Source organism: Oncorhynchus kisutch, linkage group LG14, assembly GCF_002021735.2.
Source record: "Oncorhynchus kisutch isolate 150728-3 linkage group LG14, Okis_V2, whole genome shotgun sequence".
In the NCBI taxonomy this organism is placed as follows: domain Eukaryota; kingdom Metazoa; phylum Chordata; class Actinopteri; order Salmoniformes; family Salmonidae; genus Oncorhynchus; species Oncorhynchus kisutch.
Window position 1 is genome coordinate 70,843,186 of NC_034187.2, and position 15,908 is coordinate 70,859,093.

At 42.3% G+C, this 15,908-nt stretch overlaps 1 protein-coding gene across 6 annotated transcripts in view; it reads right to left on the reverse strand.

Annotated features, from left to right (window-relative positions):
• Nucleotides 1-3,979: 3,979 nt before the first annotated feature.
• The window catches only part of LOC109903406 (protein tyrosine phosphatase type IVA 3), a 61,665-nt gene continuing 49,736 nt past the window's right edge, over nucleotides 3,980-15,908 (reverse strand). For all 6 annotated transcript variants that reach the window (XM_020500086.2, XM_020500081.2, XM_020500085.2 and 3 more), the window contains 2 exons: nucleotides 10,745-10,819; nucleotides 3,980-6,133 (listed from right to left, as the gene is read on the reverse strand). In XM_020500086.2, coding sequence (XP_020355675.1) covers nucleotides 6,016-6,133; nucleotides 10,745-10,819 — 193 coding nt within the window. In that variant the 3' untranslated portion in view covers nucleotides 3,980-6,015. The remainder of the gene's footprint in view (nucleotides 6,134-10,744; nucleotides 10,820-15,908) is intronic.

Below are 15,908 nucleotides of genomic sequence, written 5' to 3' on the forward strand. Positions count from 1 at the left end.
TTCTACAATTGACCAGGGCCTATAGGGGGGATCAAGTTGGCATTTGGGACACAGCCTGGCAATCTAAATTCAAAGTAGTCTTCCCATGCTAGACCAGAGGCTCCCTACTACCTGGGGAAAAACAGCACAGGAACCATGGGGGTGACATGGAGGGCTGAAGTGTGTGAGCCCCTAAACAGACAAGTGAGAGTGTTTTGGGGGGGGGACTTGTGTGTTGACCTCGTAGTAGACTTATGGGTGTTGACCTGAGGTAACGGGCTTTCAAGAGCTCTGTTTATACCTGGTGCTAATGTCTCATCTATCCACGTTCAAATTGCCCACATTTTTGAGCAAAATAATGAATGAATTTCCACTAAATAGCATAGCCACAAAATCAATTGGCCATTGTAAAAATTCTAACACCTTAAGAGGGTTAGCCATAAGTTTACCAGTGTGGATAAAAATCTAATTTTAAGAAACTAGAAATAGGCTGGATTTGACTTTGTGGCTGTGGTAACTAGTGATGACACAGCCAGAGGAAGTTGGGGACGAATTGATTGATTGGTCTGTGGGAGCAGTTTACAGGATGTCACCTGTGCAACTAGAGGCGCAAAAAAACTTGAACCTTTACTCCACACACTCATACAAAGCTCGCCCTCCATTTTGGAGAATCTGACCATAATTCTATCCTGATTACTGCTTACAATCAAACAGGAAATACCAGTGACGCACTCAGTAGGGAAGTGGTCTGATGACTCGGATGCTACATACTGGACCGTTTCGCTAGCACAGACCTGAATATGTTCAGGATCCTGAACAGCTTCTACACCGACGCCATAAGACTGCGAAATACAGAACCAGTCAAAAGTTTGGACCCACCCACTCATTCAAGGGTTTTTCTTACTTCTACTGTCTTCTACATGGAATAATAGTGAAGACAAACTATGAAATAACATGGAATCATGTAGTAACCAAGAAAGTGTTAAATCAAAATATACAAAGTAGCCACCCTTTGCCTTGACAGTTTTGCACACTCTTGGCATTCTCTCAACCAGCTTCACCTGGAATGCTTTTCAAACATTCTTGAAGGAGTTCTCACATATACTAAGGACTTGTTGGCTGCTTGCTCTTAGCTTTGTGGTCAAACTCATCCCAAATAATCTCAATTGGGTTGATGTTGGGTGATTGTGGAGGTCAGGTCATCCAATGCAGCGCTCCATCACTCTCCTTAGTCAAATAGCCCCTACACAGCCTGGAGGTGTGTTGGGTCATTGTCCTGTTAAAAAAAACAAATGATAGTCCCACTAAACGTAAACCAGATGGGATGGCGTATCGCTGCAGAATGCTGTGGTAGCCATGCTGGTCAATTGTGCCTTGAATTCAAAATAAATCAGTGTCACCAGCAAAGCACCCCACACCACCTCCTCTATGTGTCACGGTGGAAACCACACATGCGGAGATCATCCGTTCACCTACAGTCGTGGCCAAAAGTTTTGAGATTGACACAAATATTAATTTTCAAAAAGTCTGCTGCCTCAGTGTCTGGATATTTTTTGTCAGATGTTACTATGGAATACTGAAGTATGATTACAAGCATTTCATTGACAATTACATGAAGTTGATGCAGAGAGTAAATATTTGCAGTGTTGACAAGACCTCAGCAATCCGCCCTGGCATGCTGTCAATTAACTTCTGGTTCACATCCTGACTGATGGCAGCCCATTCTTGCATAATCAATGCTTGGAGTTTGTCAGAACTGGAAAAGGCATTGTTCGTCACCAAACTGTTCCTGTATGGTTGGGAGAAGCTGCTCTTCTCCTTCTTCACAACAATTGAACCACTCTCCTTGAAGTTCTTGATGATCCGATAAATGGTTGATTTAGGTACAATCTTACTGGCAGCAATATCCTTGCCTGTGAAGCCCTTTTTGTGCAAAGCAATGATGATGGCAAATGTTTCCTTGCAGGTAATCATGGATGACAGAGGAAGAACAATGATTCCAAGCACCACCCTCCTTTTGAAGCTTCCAGTCTGTTATCCGAATTCAGTCAGCGTGACAGAGTGATCTCCAGCCTTGTACACGTCAACACTCACACCTGTGTTAACGAGAGAATCACTGACATGTTGTCAGCTGGTCCTTTTGTGGCAGGGCTGAAATGCAGTAGAAATAGTTTGGGGGGGGATTCAGTTCACTTGCATAGAAAAGAGGGACTTTGAATTAATCTGATCACTCTTCATAACATTCTGGAGTATATGCAAATTGCCATCATACAAACTGAGGCAGCAGACTTTGAAAATTAACATTTGTGTCATTCTCAAAACTTTTGGCCACGACTGTACTCTAAGTCTCACAAAGACACTGTGGTTGGCACCAAAAATCTCACATTTGGACTCATCAGACCAAAGGACAGATTTCTACCGGTCTAATTTTCATTGCTGTGTCTTGGCCCGAGCAAGTCTTTTTATTGGTGTCCTTTAGTAGTGGTTTCTTTGCAGCAATTCAACCATGAAGGCCTGATTCATGCAGTCTCCTCTGAACAGTTGATGTTGAGATGTGGCTTTAATTTGAACTCTGAAGCATTTATTTGGGCTGAAATTCTGAGGCTGGTATCTAATTAACTTATCCTCTGCACCAGAGGTAACTCTGGGTCTTCTTTTCCTGTGGCAGTCCTCATGAGAGCCAGTTTCATCATAGCACTTGGTTTTTGCAACTGCACTTTAAGTAACTTTCAAAGTTCTTGAAAATGTCCGTATTGACTGACCTACATGTCAAAGTAACGATGGGCTGTCGTTTCACTTTGATTATTTGAGCTGTTCTTGCCATAATATGGACTTGGTATTTTTCAAATTTGGCTATCTTCTGTATACCACCCCTACCTTGTCACAACACAATTGATTGGCTCAAACACATTAAGAAGGAAAGAAATTATACAAATTCACTTTTAACAAGGCACACCTGTTAATTGACATGCATTCCAGGTTACTACCTCATGAAGCTGGTTGAGAGAATGCCAAGCATGCACAAAGCTGTCATCAAGAAAAGGGGGGACTACTTTGAAGAATCTCAAATATAAATATATTTCGATTTTTGACTTTTCTGGGTTTCTGCATGATTCCATGTGTTCTTTTTTATTCTACAATGTAGAAAATAGTCAAAAATAAAGAAACTCTTGAATGAGTAGGTGTCTAAACTTTTGACTGGTACTGTAGTTAGTTAACAAATAGCTATGCTGACTGTCTGCATTGACCCTTTTTGGGCTAACTTTTTCACATACACTGCTGCTGCTGTTTACCACGTGTCACTTGACTCCTAGTTATATATACACATATCTATATCAATTACCTCATACCTTTGCACAGACTCTGTACTTGTACCCTTTGTATATAGCCAACTTATCGTTACTCAATGTGTATCTTATTACGCATTTTACGTTTCTTTCTGTCTGTGTTGGTAAGGGCCCATAAGTAAGCATTTCACTGTTAGTCCACACCAGTTTACGAAGCATGCGCCTCAATTTTTAAAATGTTTTTACAGGCTAAATGAAGGCATACTGTACTGTCTTTGGAAAAGGGAGGTGAATGGAGGGAGGGTGTTAAACGTAGGCTATGACACAAGGTTGCAAGTTCGAATCCCAATGTGGCTGTTTTCCAATCTTACCCAACACATTTAACTAATCACATTTCTATCTTGCATTTCTATCTTTCTATCTACTTGGCAAAACAGGTATTTTTACTGCTCAGAGAACTAAATATGACTTTCAATACAATTAAGACTTTGGTCATACTCTGATTTATTAATAATATATTAATAGTATTTTGGATTGAGTCCATCAAGAACAGTTTGAAATTCACACTGCGTCCAGCCGGTGGTAGCATTGCTTCAAGAGAGAGTAATGAAAGTAGTGAGTCACTAAAACACAGTGGATGGCTGCTACTGGCGGGTCTCTCACACAATACTCCCACTCAGCTCTACTCATCACACCAGACAGCACCAGGAATGGACAGTGGATGACTGAAATATTTTATTATTTCTATACAACTGAAGGTGGTTTCTTCAAAGGCTGACAGAAGAAGGCGACTTTCAATGCTGAGAACAGAGACAAGGCTGTGTGTCTGTCTGGTGAGGTGTAAACTAACTACACCTGTACAAGAGTTGACCTGATATCAGAGAAACTGGGCTAGTAACTAGAAAACAACAATTCATTTTGTGTAGGCCTAACCAGCTATGCAGATGGGGGCGGGTGGGTTAAATCAAAGGGCCCTCGAAAGGCCACTGTGACCCTAAACTTCAACAACATTTTACTCCATGTGGGTAGATTCAGCAAACAGCCTCCATGTAACAAAAAGCATGGTGCAGAGAGAAAGAGGGCCACGTTTCAGTACAGGATATGAACATAGAGCCACCCAAGTGTGCTCCACTCACAGTGTCCCATACGCTCTGGGGTGGTGTGTCCCTTAGGTACAGCTCTGGGATCAGCTTACCCTCAACCAATCCTAACCTTAACCATTAGTGGGGAAAATGCTAAACTGACCCAAGATCAGCGTCTAGGGGCAACGTCACCCTAATTTGTCCCATACACCCATTTGCCACATGAGCCAGTGTAAGTGAATAGTCATACCTGTCCTAACATCAATTACATAGTGTAGGTACAGTACAAATAAAACTGTTGGTTATTATCCAAGTGCACCCCACCTTATTCCTATAACCTTCCCACCTGTCCTCATCTGCAAGACCACTGAATATTAAAGCTAGAAAGAAGCATCATGACAAAAATATATTACAGTAAGCACATTATCAGGGCATTGGAACAAGGGTCTTTGCTATCCAGTATCCTTGGGACGTCCATGAAATGAGCTACCTTAGGTTCGTTCAGCCATAGCCTATGTGGAAAATAAAATGGGGAAAGAATAAGGTTTTGAGATAAAAGCCTAAAATAAGGTCAAGGTTAACACAGGTTTAGGAGATTTTATGTTTTGTTCTATGAGATAATATCAGTCAGTTAACATGACCTTTATAGATGAAGCCTTTATGCGCATTTTGGATTACATAAATGCTTCAAAATCCAAATCCAAAAACCCAACAAAATGGCATTAATTTCCCCATAGGCTTTGTCCAACGAACCACGGCAGAGTTAGTGGCTACAAAAAGACGCCATTACTATTTCTCTCTATTCAAGTTTAAATGTAAAATGCTAAAGGTTATGGTTGGGGTTAGGTAAGGGTTAAGGATGGTGTTGGGGTTGGGGTTAGGTAAGGGTTAAGGATGGTGTTGGTGTTAGGTAAGGGTTAAGGATGGTGTTGGGGTTAGGTAAGGGTTAAGGATGGTGTTGGGGTTAGGTAAGGGTTAAGGATGGTGTTGGGGTTAGGTAAGGGTTAAGGATGGTGTTGGGGTTAGGTAAGGGTTATGGTTGGGGTTAGGTAAGGGTTAAGGATGGCCCAAGGATTCCGGATAGCATTAACCTTGGAACAAGGAGTGAACAGAAAACAGCTCAGTCCCCCTGCTGTAGGCAGGGAGAGAAAGGGCAACCAGGCACAAACATTCCCACTCCCTCATGATTCACATTGGTTTCATATTCATACAGCTAAAGCTGTCTCTCTTTCAGACAATGATTTGAGGCGTTACCACCATTTGGTAGCAAGGGGGCGTTGGAGGTACAATGACAAAGTCAACTGCAAGTCAAATCATTTGCAGCGAGGCACAACCCCATGGTGATGACGGAGTTCAATGTGGCGAGTGTCAACGTCCTGTGCCACATCCACCATCCATTCCAAGCTACCTCCGGCTGGCTCTTGGATAAAAAGTCAGATTCAAGGAGGACTTGATCCATTGGCCCCCTCAGTAAGAGCCATCTTTAGGCACCAGGGAGACTCATCACACCCTTCCCCTGGTGGAGCTGCTTAGCTCACTCCATGATTCATAGTTCTCATAGTTCAGTCACAAAGTGCATTGGCTGTGGACTCGTCCATCGTCGTTATCCATTCGGGTCAGATCGATCAGGTGGCAGGCAGTTGATTGGCTGAGGGTGGAAATGGGGGTCACATGATGCAGCACTTGTTCTTGAAGATGTGTGGGTCTTTGTAGCGCAGTCTCTGTTTGGGGCGGTACTTCTCCAGGTAGGTCAGCTGCTTGCTGTTGATCGCCCCTCTGCGCTTCCTGTAAAAAAAAAAAGAAGTCACATTTATATAAGGAAATGGCAACCTGTTCTCATTCTGAGAAATCTTCTATCCAGGTAGGCCACTTGAGTTCAACATCTAAACATAGTGAGCAGGCTATGTTGTTCAAACAGCTGGTGATGGACAGGAGGGTGTGTACATACATGGGTTAGCTGGTAACATCACAAAAACAATGTGCACACTTCAATGTGGTGGAAGTCCATGAATTGTTGTGATTCTGGATTGTCAGATGGCTGGCAACAACAGATGGCTGGGAATCATAAGTAGCTGATTTCAGCTAGTTTCATCTGGTTCTTAATACCATGTCCATATCATGTCAATGCTAATATGGCAGAAATTCGCTAGCTAACCAACAACTGTAAGGATGCACGTGAGAGACAAGTGCTCATTGTGCAAATGTATTTTTATGTTTCAATAAATATTGGAGACAAAATATAGTTTATATGTTGTCAACATTCTAAGCCAACCCGGCTGTTGTGCTCCACAGTTGCGCACACATTGGTTTTGTTGCTAAACAACCAACCCGTCTATACAGTTCAAAGGTTCTACCTACATCCAAGTTGGCTAGACTTTAAATATACAGATTAGCTGGCTACTCACTAGCACGTGGGCTTGTGCTTGATAGATTGTTTATGAGACCTGTGTTAATGTTCTATAATGCCTGCTACCAGACGTTTGTCATTATTAGTGGATGTGCATGGTTCTGGTAAAATGTGTAAGAAAAATTGCATTTTTATAGACCGACTTGAAAGCCAGATCAGTGATAATTAAACAAAAGGAGGTTAAACTATTTCGGTAAAATCATTTAATTATTATAGTTGTGGAAGGCTTATACACTAAACAAAAATATACATGTAAAGTTTTGGTCCCATTTTTCATGAGCTGAAATAAAAGATCCCAGAAATGTGTCATTTGCACACAAATCTTATTTCTGTAAAATGTTGTGCAAATTTGATTACATCTCTGTTAGTGAGCATTTCTCCTTTGCCAAGATAATCCATCACCTGACAGTTGTGGCATATCAAGAAGCTGATTAAACAGCATGATCATTACACAGGTGCACCTTGTACTGGGAACAATAACAGGCCACTCTAAAATGTGCAGCTCTGTCACGCAACACAATGCCACAGATGTCTCAAGTTTTGAGGGACGTGTGCAATTGGCATGCTGACTACAGGAATGTCCACCAGAGCTGTTGCCAGAGAATTTAAATGTTCATCACTTCATGTTTTAACATGATAATGCACGGCTCCATGCCATAAGGACATATTCACAATTCCTGGAAGTTGAAAATGTCCCAGCACTTCCATGGCCTGCATACTCACCAGACATGTTTAGGATGCTCTGGATCAACGTGTACATCAAAGTGTCCCAGTTTCTGTCAATATTCAGCAACTTTGAAGAGGAGTGTGACAACATTCCACAGGCCACTATCAACAGCCTGATCATCTCTATGCGAAGGAGATGTCGTGCTGCATGAGGCAAATGGTGGTCACACCCGATACTGACAGATTTTCTGATCCACGGCCCCACATTTTTTTTTTGATATCTGTGAACAACAGATGCATATCTATATTTCCAGTCATGTGAAATCCATAGATTAGGTCCTAATGAATTTATTTCAATTGACTGATTTCCTTATATGAACTGTAACCTCTTTGAAAATGCTGCATGTTGCGTTTCTATTTTTGTTGAGTATACAGTTGAAGTCGGAAGTTTACATACACCTTAGCCAAATACATTTAAACTCAGATTTTCACAATTCCTGACATTTAATTCTAGCCAAAAAAATTAGCTGTCTTAGGTCAGTCAGGATCATCACTTTATTTTAAGAATAAAGAATACTAGTAGAGATAATGATTTATTTCAGCTTTTATTTCTTCCATCACATTCCCAGTGGGTCAGATGTTTACATACACTCAATTAGTATTTGGTAGCATTGCCTTTAAATTGTTTAACTTGGGTCAAATGTTTCAGGTAGCCTTCCACAAGCTTCCCACAATAATTTGGGTGAATTTTGGCCCATTCCTCCTGACAGAGCTGGTGTAACTGAGTCAGGTTTGTAGGCCTCCTCGCTCGCACACGCTTTTCCAGTTCTGCCCACAAGTTGTCTATAGGACTGAGGTCAGGGCTTTATGATGGCCACTCCAATACCTTGACTTTGTTGTCCTTAAGCCATTTTGCCATAACTTTGGAAATATGCTTGGGATCATTGTCCATTTGGAAGACCCATTTGCGACCAAGCTTTAACTGATTTCTTGAGATGTTGCTTCAATATATCTACATAATTTTCCTACCTCATGATGCCATCTATTTTGTGAAGTGCACCACTCCCTCCTGCAGCAAAGCACCCCCACAACATGATGCTGCCACCCCCATGCTTCACAGTTGGGATGGTGTTCTTCTGCTTGCAAGCCTGCCCCCTTTTTCCTCCAAACATAACGATCGTCATTATGGCCAAACAATTCAATTTTTGTTTCATCAGACCAGAGGACATTTCTCCAAAAAGTACGATCTTTGTCCCCATGTGCAGTTGCAAACCGTAGTCTGGCTTTTTTATGGCGGTTTTGGAGCAGTGGCATCTTCCTTGCTGAGCGGCCTTTCAGGTTATGTCGATATAGGACTCGTTTTACTGTGGATACAGATACGTTTATACCCGTTTCCTCCAGCATCTTCATAAGGTCCTTTGCTGTTGTTCTAGGATTGATTTGCACTTTTCGCACCAAAGTACGTTCATCTCTAGGAGACAGAACACATCTACTTCCTGAGCGGTATGACAGCTGCGCGGTCCCATGGTGTTTATACTTGCGTACTATTGTTTGTACAGATGAACATGGTACCTTCAGGCATTTTGGAAATTGCTCCCAAGGATGAACCAGACTTGTAGAGGTCTTGGCTGATTTCTTTAGATTGTCACATGATGTCAAGCAAAGAGGCACTAAGTTTGAAGGTAGGCCTTGAAATACATCCACAGATACACCTTCAATTGACTCAAATTATGTAAATTAGCCTATCAGAAGCTTCTAAAGCCATGACATCATTTTCTGGAATTCTCCAAGCTGTTTAAAGGCACAGTTAACTTAGTGTATGTAAACTTCTGACCCACTGGAATTGTGATACAGTGAATTATAAGTGAAATAATCTTTGTAAACAATTGTTGGAAAAATGACTTGTGTCATGCACAAAGTAGATGTCCTAACCGACTTGCCAAAACTATAGTTTGTTAACAAGACATTTGTGGAGTGGTTGAAAAACAAGTTTTAATGACTCCAACCTAAGTGTATGTAAACTTCCGACTTTAACTGTGTATAAAAAGAGAGCAAGAGCGAAATTGTTGCATTTTATATTTTTGTTCAGTATATTTAGCCTAGGTATAATTTTATATTATTCCTGACTGTTGGAAATGTAGTGTATCGACCTTTATTTGTGCAACAAAGCTTAATTTGAGAAAATCAAGTAATTTTTAAATAATTTATTTCACATTTGTTTATCCATTTCACTTGCTTTGGCAATGTAAACATATGTTTCCCATGCCAATGAAGCCCCTTGAATTGATACATATCATGAATTGCCCATAAATTTGAAAAAAAAAAAAATCAAGATATGATTTTTAGGCCATATTGCCCAGCCCTAGATAAAAATACCTAATCTGATTCTGAAGAGGTTGAAATCCTCTCATAATAGGGCCATTTAATTAAACAAATACAGATACATAAGTAATTTAATCATAGTCAAAGAATAGTTTGTCTGACTGCCATGACAATGAATGTAATATTACTCAAGAGCAACAACCCACTGGGCACTGACGTCAATTCAATGTCTATTCCACATTGGTTCAACGCAGAGGTGTGGATTTGAGTCCCATGACATGGACTTGAGACTCGACTTGGTAGAAAATAAAATAACAGACAAGTAAACTGTCAATCAACACAGGCCGGGTGAGCTTGCACAGTGAGAAGATTTGGGGGGGGGGGGGGGGGTGAAACTGAATGTGAAAAATACATATAGCCTACCATTTGTATTTTATATCTTTACCTTTGCTTCTTCGATCTGGTCACTAACATAGGCCTGTGGCATTGCACTAAATTCTTGTTTCAAAAACAATCTGTGCCTCAGAACCAAAAAGTTGGGCATCTCAACTGTTGACCAATGATCAACATTGGCGAGCAAAGGCGGGCTCATATATCTAGATTAGCGACCAGAAAGCGATTGTTTTATTTTCTCGTTGCCAGAACAATAGGAACTTGTAACTTGCTTGTGACTGGAATAATAGTGACTTAGTCCCACCTCTGGTTCAACGTCATTTAAATGATGTGGAAACAGCTTTGATTCAACCAATGTGTGCCCAGTGGGAAGTTGCATAACATTACTGCAGTAGATGATGATCAAGCAATGGTTTGATAGAACAAAAGAAGAGAGAGAGAGACCGAGACCTAGTCAGGTGGACAACTGGAGGGAAGGAGGGAGAAAGGAAGGAAGGAAGGGGAAGGAAAGGAGTGAGGGAGGGAGGGAAGGATATCTAGTCTGTTGTACAACTGGAGGGAAGGAAGAAGGGAGGGAGGGAAAGAAGGAAGAGAGGGGGGATACTCACTGTCTGATAAACTGGATGGCATCCTCATACTTCATCCCACTCTCGATCAGTGCCAACGCCACCAGCACCGGGGCTCTGCCAAGACGGAACAAGCACAGCAGTCCCAGTCAGAAACTACCACTTGCTGATTACCTGCACAAACTGATAGAAAAAGATCTCTCTTTCTTTGATTACGTTCCAGATGGGACGCAAAGGGTCCCTAAGCATAGCCTTGGGAAGTGGGGGGTGCTGAGGGTGGGACATCGAAAGGCTACTCCATGTTTGAAACAATACGTATGTGGCTGTAGTTGGCTGTGTGTGTGTGTGTGTACACTGTCCCATGCACAACCTTTTCAAACAGCACAATCCTTGCAAGGCACGGACAGAGCCACGTGCTTTAAGCCAGACAATCTTCCACTTCCAGTAACCAGTTTAATCCACAAAAGCTTTAGCTCAACATTTCTTCCTAATAAGGTGAAGGGAAGGGGGCTCGTCCGCTATAAACTCTGAATTTTGTGTTCTTTTTAATGACGAGGGAGGATAGAGATTTCTAAGTGGCCACAAAAACATGGCAGATCAGTTCTCAGCATAACCAGGGGCAGACTAACAGATCAATCTGCGGCCATCAAGGTTTTTACTGTTAGACACACAAATCCAAAAGACTTTACCTAAACTGAAGCCTGCAACCCCCTTTTAGTGAGCCTCCCCTCATAGAAAAAGGGTACAAGTGCTGAAAAAGTGTTTCCCCATCTGAAACGCATGAAAAAAAAAGTTGGTCCAAGAAAACATTGGCACCCTTTCAAAAGCCGAGGCTAGCTCCTTGGGGAGGAAGAGACGTGCGTCAGAGATGGGGATTCACCGCCCCCAAACCAGACCGCCAGGGGCGGTGGCCCCTCCCCCCCACGTCACTGTGTTTTATGACTTTACCCCCCACTACATTCTGTTGAGCAGTTTGTTTCTGGTGTTCGGGTGTGTGTCTCCTACAGTATACACTTCAAGCAGCTACACTGTGAGTGTGTATGTGTGTGTACATGCTCCACCACACACTCAAAGATGAAGGATGGCAGCAGCCACACAGTGTGTATGTGTGTGTACATGCTCCACCACACACTCAAAGATGAAGGATGGCAGCAGCCACACAGTGTGTATGTGTTTATAGAAAGACTGATCAGTATAATACTGTCGTATTGTTCAAAAACGTGTCCCAGTTGGGCGGTTGTTAGCTACAAGTCACTTTCTCCCTTCACAGCTTCTGAGAGAATGGAGGGAAAGTTAGCCTATCCCTGCTGCAGACACTGAGGGGTGGATCCAGGGTCATCTCTAGTTATCCTTCGCTGAGAGCTGGGCTGGGGCCTGATATAATCACTCAAAGGAACAGCAGATTCAATTATAGGGTATTAGCCCCCGCTCCTCTCCGACTGGGGCCGGGCCTGATCCCAGCAAAAAGGTAATGGAAAGAGCCCAACGTTTGCATGTTATAGCGGGAACCGTAAAAACAAATGCCTCCGAAAAGCTTCCTTCCTGTTTCGTCTTCAGACTCCCCCGGTGCCTCTAATAATACTGTGGGATTACTGCCTTACTGCGGCACCAAGGGGACGGTTGGTGTTGACTTTGGCCCAGTGCTAGGCTAGAGGGGGGGGGGGGGGCTGGGTATACAGACATGGGTCTAGAAAGAGGGTTCAGTTTGATGTGGTGGGCACCTCACGGTTCGCCTGGTCCCAGATCTGTTTGTGATTTCTTGTCCACTCCTTTGGACATGTTACATCAGCACAAACAGATCTGGGAACAGGCTACCTCACTGTGGCTGTGTAGAGGGAAGTTCTGAGCTAGAAGGATACTTGGTTCCATTATCTGGCTTTCTCAGAAGGCCACTCTCCTTTCCCTGGAGATGTGTGTGTCCCCAATGGCACTCTATTCCATATATAGTGTACAGGGAATGGAGGGCATTTGAGATGCAACCAAAGAGGTGCCCATCCTATTCTTGAACCGGTAGAGGTGTCAGCAGAGGGTCCTCAGAAGAGGAAGGGGAGGACACTCCTACTCAGTAAATGTTTGTTTTGTTTTTGTGAAACATACTTTTTTTAGATAAGACTATACTAAATATATTCACATCACCAAATAACTGATTAAAATACACTGCTTTGAAACAAAGGTCTACAGTAGCCTCAACAGTACTCTCTGGGGTAGCACCATGGTGTAAGCCAAAAGACAGCTATTTTCCGTCCTTTTCTGGTAACATTTACTTTAGTATAATAAGTAGGAGGCTCATAGTTCTCACCCCTTTCTATAGACTTACACAGTGATTCATGTAATTGCAGCATGCACTGACATGTCCACCCAATCAAAGGATCAGAGAATTAATCTAGCACTGAAAGCATAAGCTACAAATAGCTAGCACTGCAGTGCATAAAAGAGAGAGAAATGCGAGAGTTGAACAGTTTTGAACAAATTAATTTCTTCAAAAATTAAGAAGCAGCAGAGAGATAGTGAACTAGCTATACTTCGTTCAATTTTTTTCACTTACTTTCAGCTATTGTAGCTAATTTAGCATACTCAACCTACAGCTCAAACAGAGAGGAATTGTATTTACTTTAGCAAGTTGGCTAAGGTTATCCAACACTGGAACTCCTCCAAGTCAAGGTAAGCTTTCGGTTTTATAAATGTATTGCCACTGGGGCACTCCGGTGTAATTGCTAAACTGCTTGCTGTACACTGCACTGCGGGATTGTAGCGGGATTACTAATGTATGAGCTATAGTAACTATGTTGGCTATGACATTAGCTAATATGGTGACAACGATGTAGGGTGTGTGTAGTGGTTATGGTATGAAGGCTTGGAAAGTTTTTTTTGCCTGGTCACAGACAGCTGTAGTGTTGTGCACAACTGAAGTGAAAAGGTGAGAGGAGGAATTATACAACGAGCAAAGTGATGATGCCGTTCGTATGTGACTGCTATGAAAGTCAACTTGTGTGCAGGTGATCATCCCCAAAGAATGATGCCGGTTCTAGTGAAAAACGTTTCTTAAATGGAAGCAAACAGAACAAAACAGGGATAAACCTATATGCATTTCTCCAATAGAAACTCTTTTGCAACCGTTTGGACTGATGATTACAGCCTAGTTCAGATAGATGCAGGCAAGAGTGTGCAAGGCGGTATTTAATGTGTCACCTTGATTACTCTAATTTCTCTCGACTTGTGCACCTACAGTGGGGAGAACAAGTATTTGATACACTGCCGATTTTGCATGTTTTCCTACTTACAAAGCATGTAGAGGTCTGTAAATTTTTTAAATCATAGGTACACTTCAACTGTGAGAGACGGAATCTAAAACAAAAATCCAGAAAATCACATTAATGATTTTTAAGTAATTAATTAGCATTTTATTGCATGACATAATTATTTGATACATCAGAAAAGCAGAACTTAATATTTGGTACAGAAACCTTTGTTTGCAATTACAGAGATCATACATTTCCTGTAGTTCTTGACCAGGTTTGCACACACAGCAGCAGGGATTTTGGCCCACTCCTCCATAAAGACCTTCTCCAGATCCTTCAGGTTTCGGGGCTGTCACTGGGCAATACGTACTTTCAGCTCCCTCCAAAGATTTTCTATTGGGTTCAGGTCTGGAGACTGGCTAGGCCACTCCAGGACCTTGAGATGCTTCTTACGGAGCCACTCCTTAGTTGCCCTGGCTGTGTGTTTCCAGCCACGACCCATCTTCAATGCTCTTACTGAGGGAAGGAGGTTGTTGGCCAAGATCTTGCGATACATGGCCCCATCCATCCTCCCCTCAATATGGTGCAGTTGTCCTGTCCACTTTGCAGAAAAGCATCCCCAAAGAATGATGTTTCCACCTCCATGCTTCACGGTTGGGATGGTGTTCTTGGGGTTGTACTCATCCTTCTTCTTCCTCCAAACACAGTGTGTGGAGTTGAGACAAAAATAGAGCTTTTTGGTCTAATCAGACCACATGACCTCCTATTCCTCCTCTGGATCATCCAGATGATCATTAGCAAACTTAAAACGGGCCTGAACATGCGCTGGCTTGAAGGGGGACCTTGCGTTCGCTGCAGGATTTTAATCCATGACGGCGTAGTGTGTTACTAATGGTTTTCTTTGAGACTGTGGTCCCAGCTCTCTTCAGGTCATTGACCAAGTCCTGCCGTGTAGTTCTGGGCTGATCCCTCACCTTCCTCATAATCATTGATGCCCCACGAGGTGAGATCTTGCATGGAGCCCCAGACCGAGGGTGATTGACCGTCATTTTGAACTTCTTCCATTTTCTAATAATTGCACCAACAGTTGTGGCCTTCTCACCAAGCTGCTTGCCTATTGTCCTGTAGCCCATCCCAGCCTTGTGCAGGTCTACAATTTTAGCCCTGATGTCCTTACACAGCTCTCTGGTCTTGGCCATTGTGGAAAGGTTAGAGTCTGTTTGATTGAGTATGTGGACAGGTGTCTTTTATACTGGTAATGAGTTCAAACAGGTGCAGTTAATACAGGTAATGAGTGGAGAACAGGAGGGCTTCTTAAAGAAAAACTAACAGGTCTGCGAGAGCCAGAATTCTAACTGGTTGGTAGGTGATCAAATACTGATGTCATGTAATACAATGCAAATGAATTACTTAAAAATCATACAATGTGATTCTGTTTTAGATTCCGTCTCTCACAGTTGAAGTGTACCTATGATAAAACTTACAGACCTCTACATGCTTTGAAAGTAGGAAAACCTGCAAAATTGGCAGTGTATCAGAAACTTGTTCTCCCCACTGTATGTTGTAAACTTTCATTTGTAGACTAGGTTGTAACAACCTCATGATGGGTATAGGGAAAATTAGAGTATCGTGAAGTAGCCTAAACCTATTGATGTTACATTGAACTGGGTGAATGGAATATGAATGACAGTCATCCAATATGCTCTAATAAAAATAAGGACGTGCTCATAAAAAATAAATAATAATCCTCCATGATCTTAAACAGCACCGACTGCCACTGGGTGTTGGGTACAGTTAACCCAGGTTTAACCAACTGACTGTCAGATTAACATGGTAAACACTGTGCAAGCTCAGTCTTTGCAGTGACAGTCAACACAACCTCTTGGGTCCTGTTCCCCATGATACCTTGGTCAACAATGCCCCCTTGATCTGATTATAAGCAATGACAGGCATGATGACTCAAACAC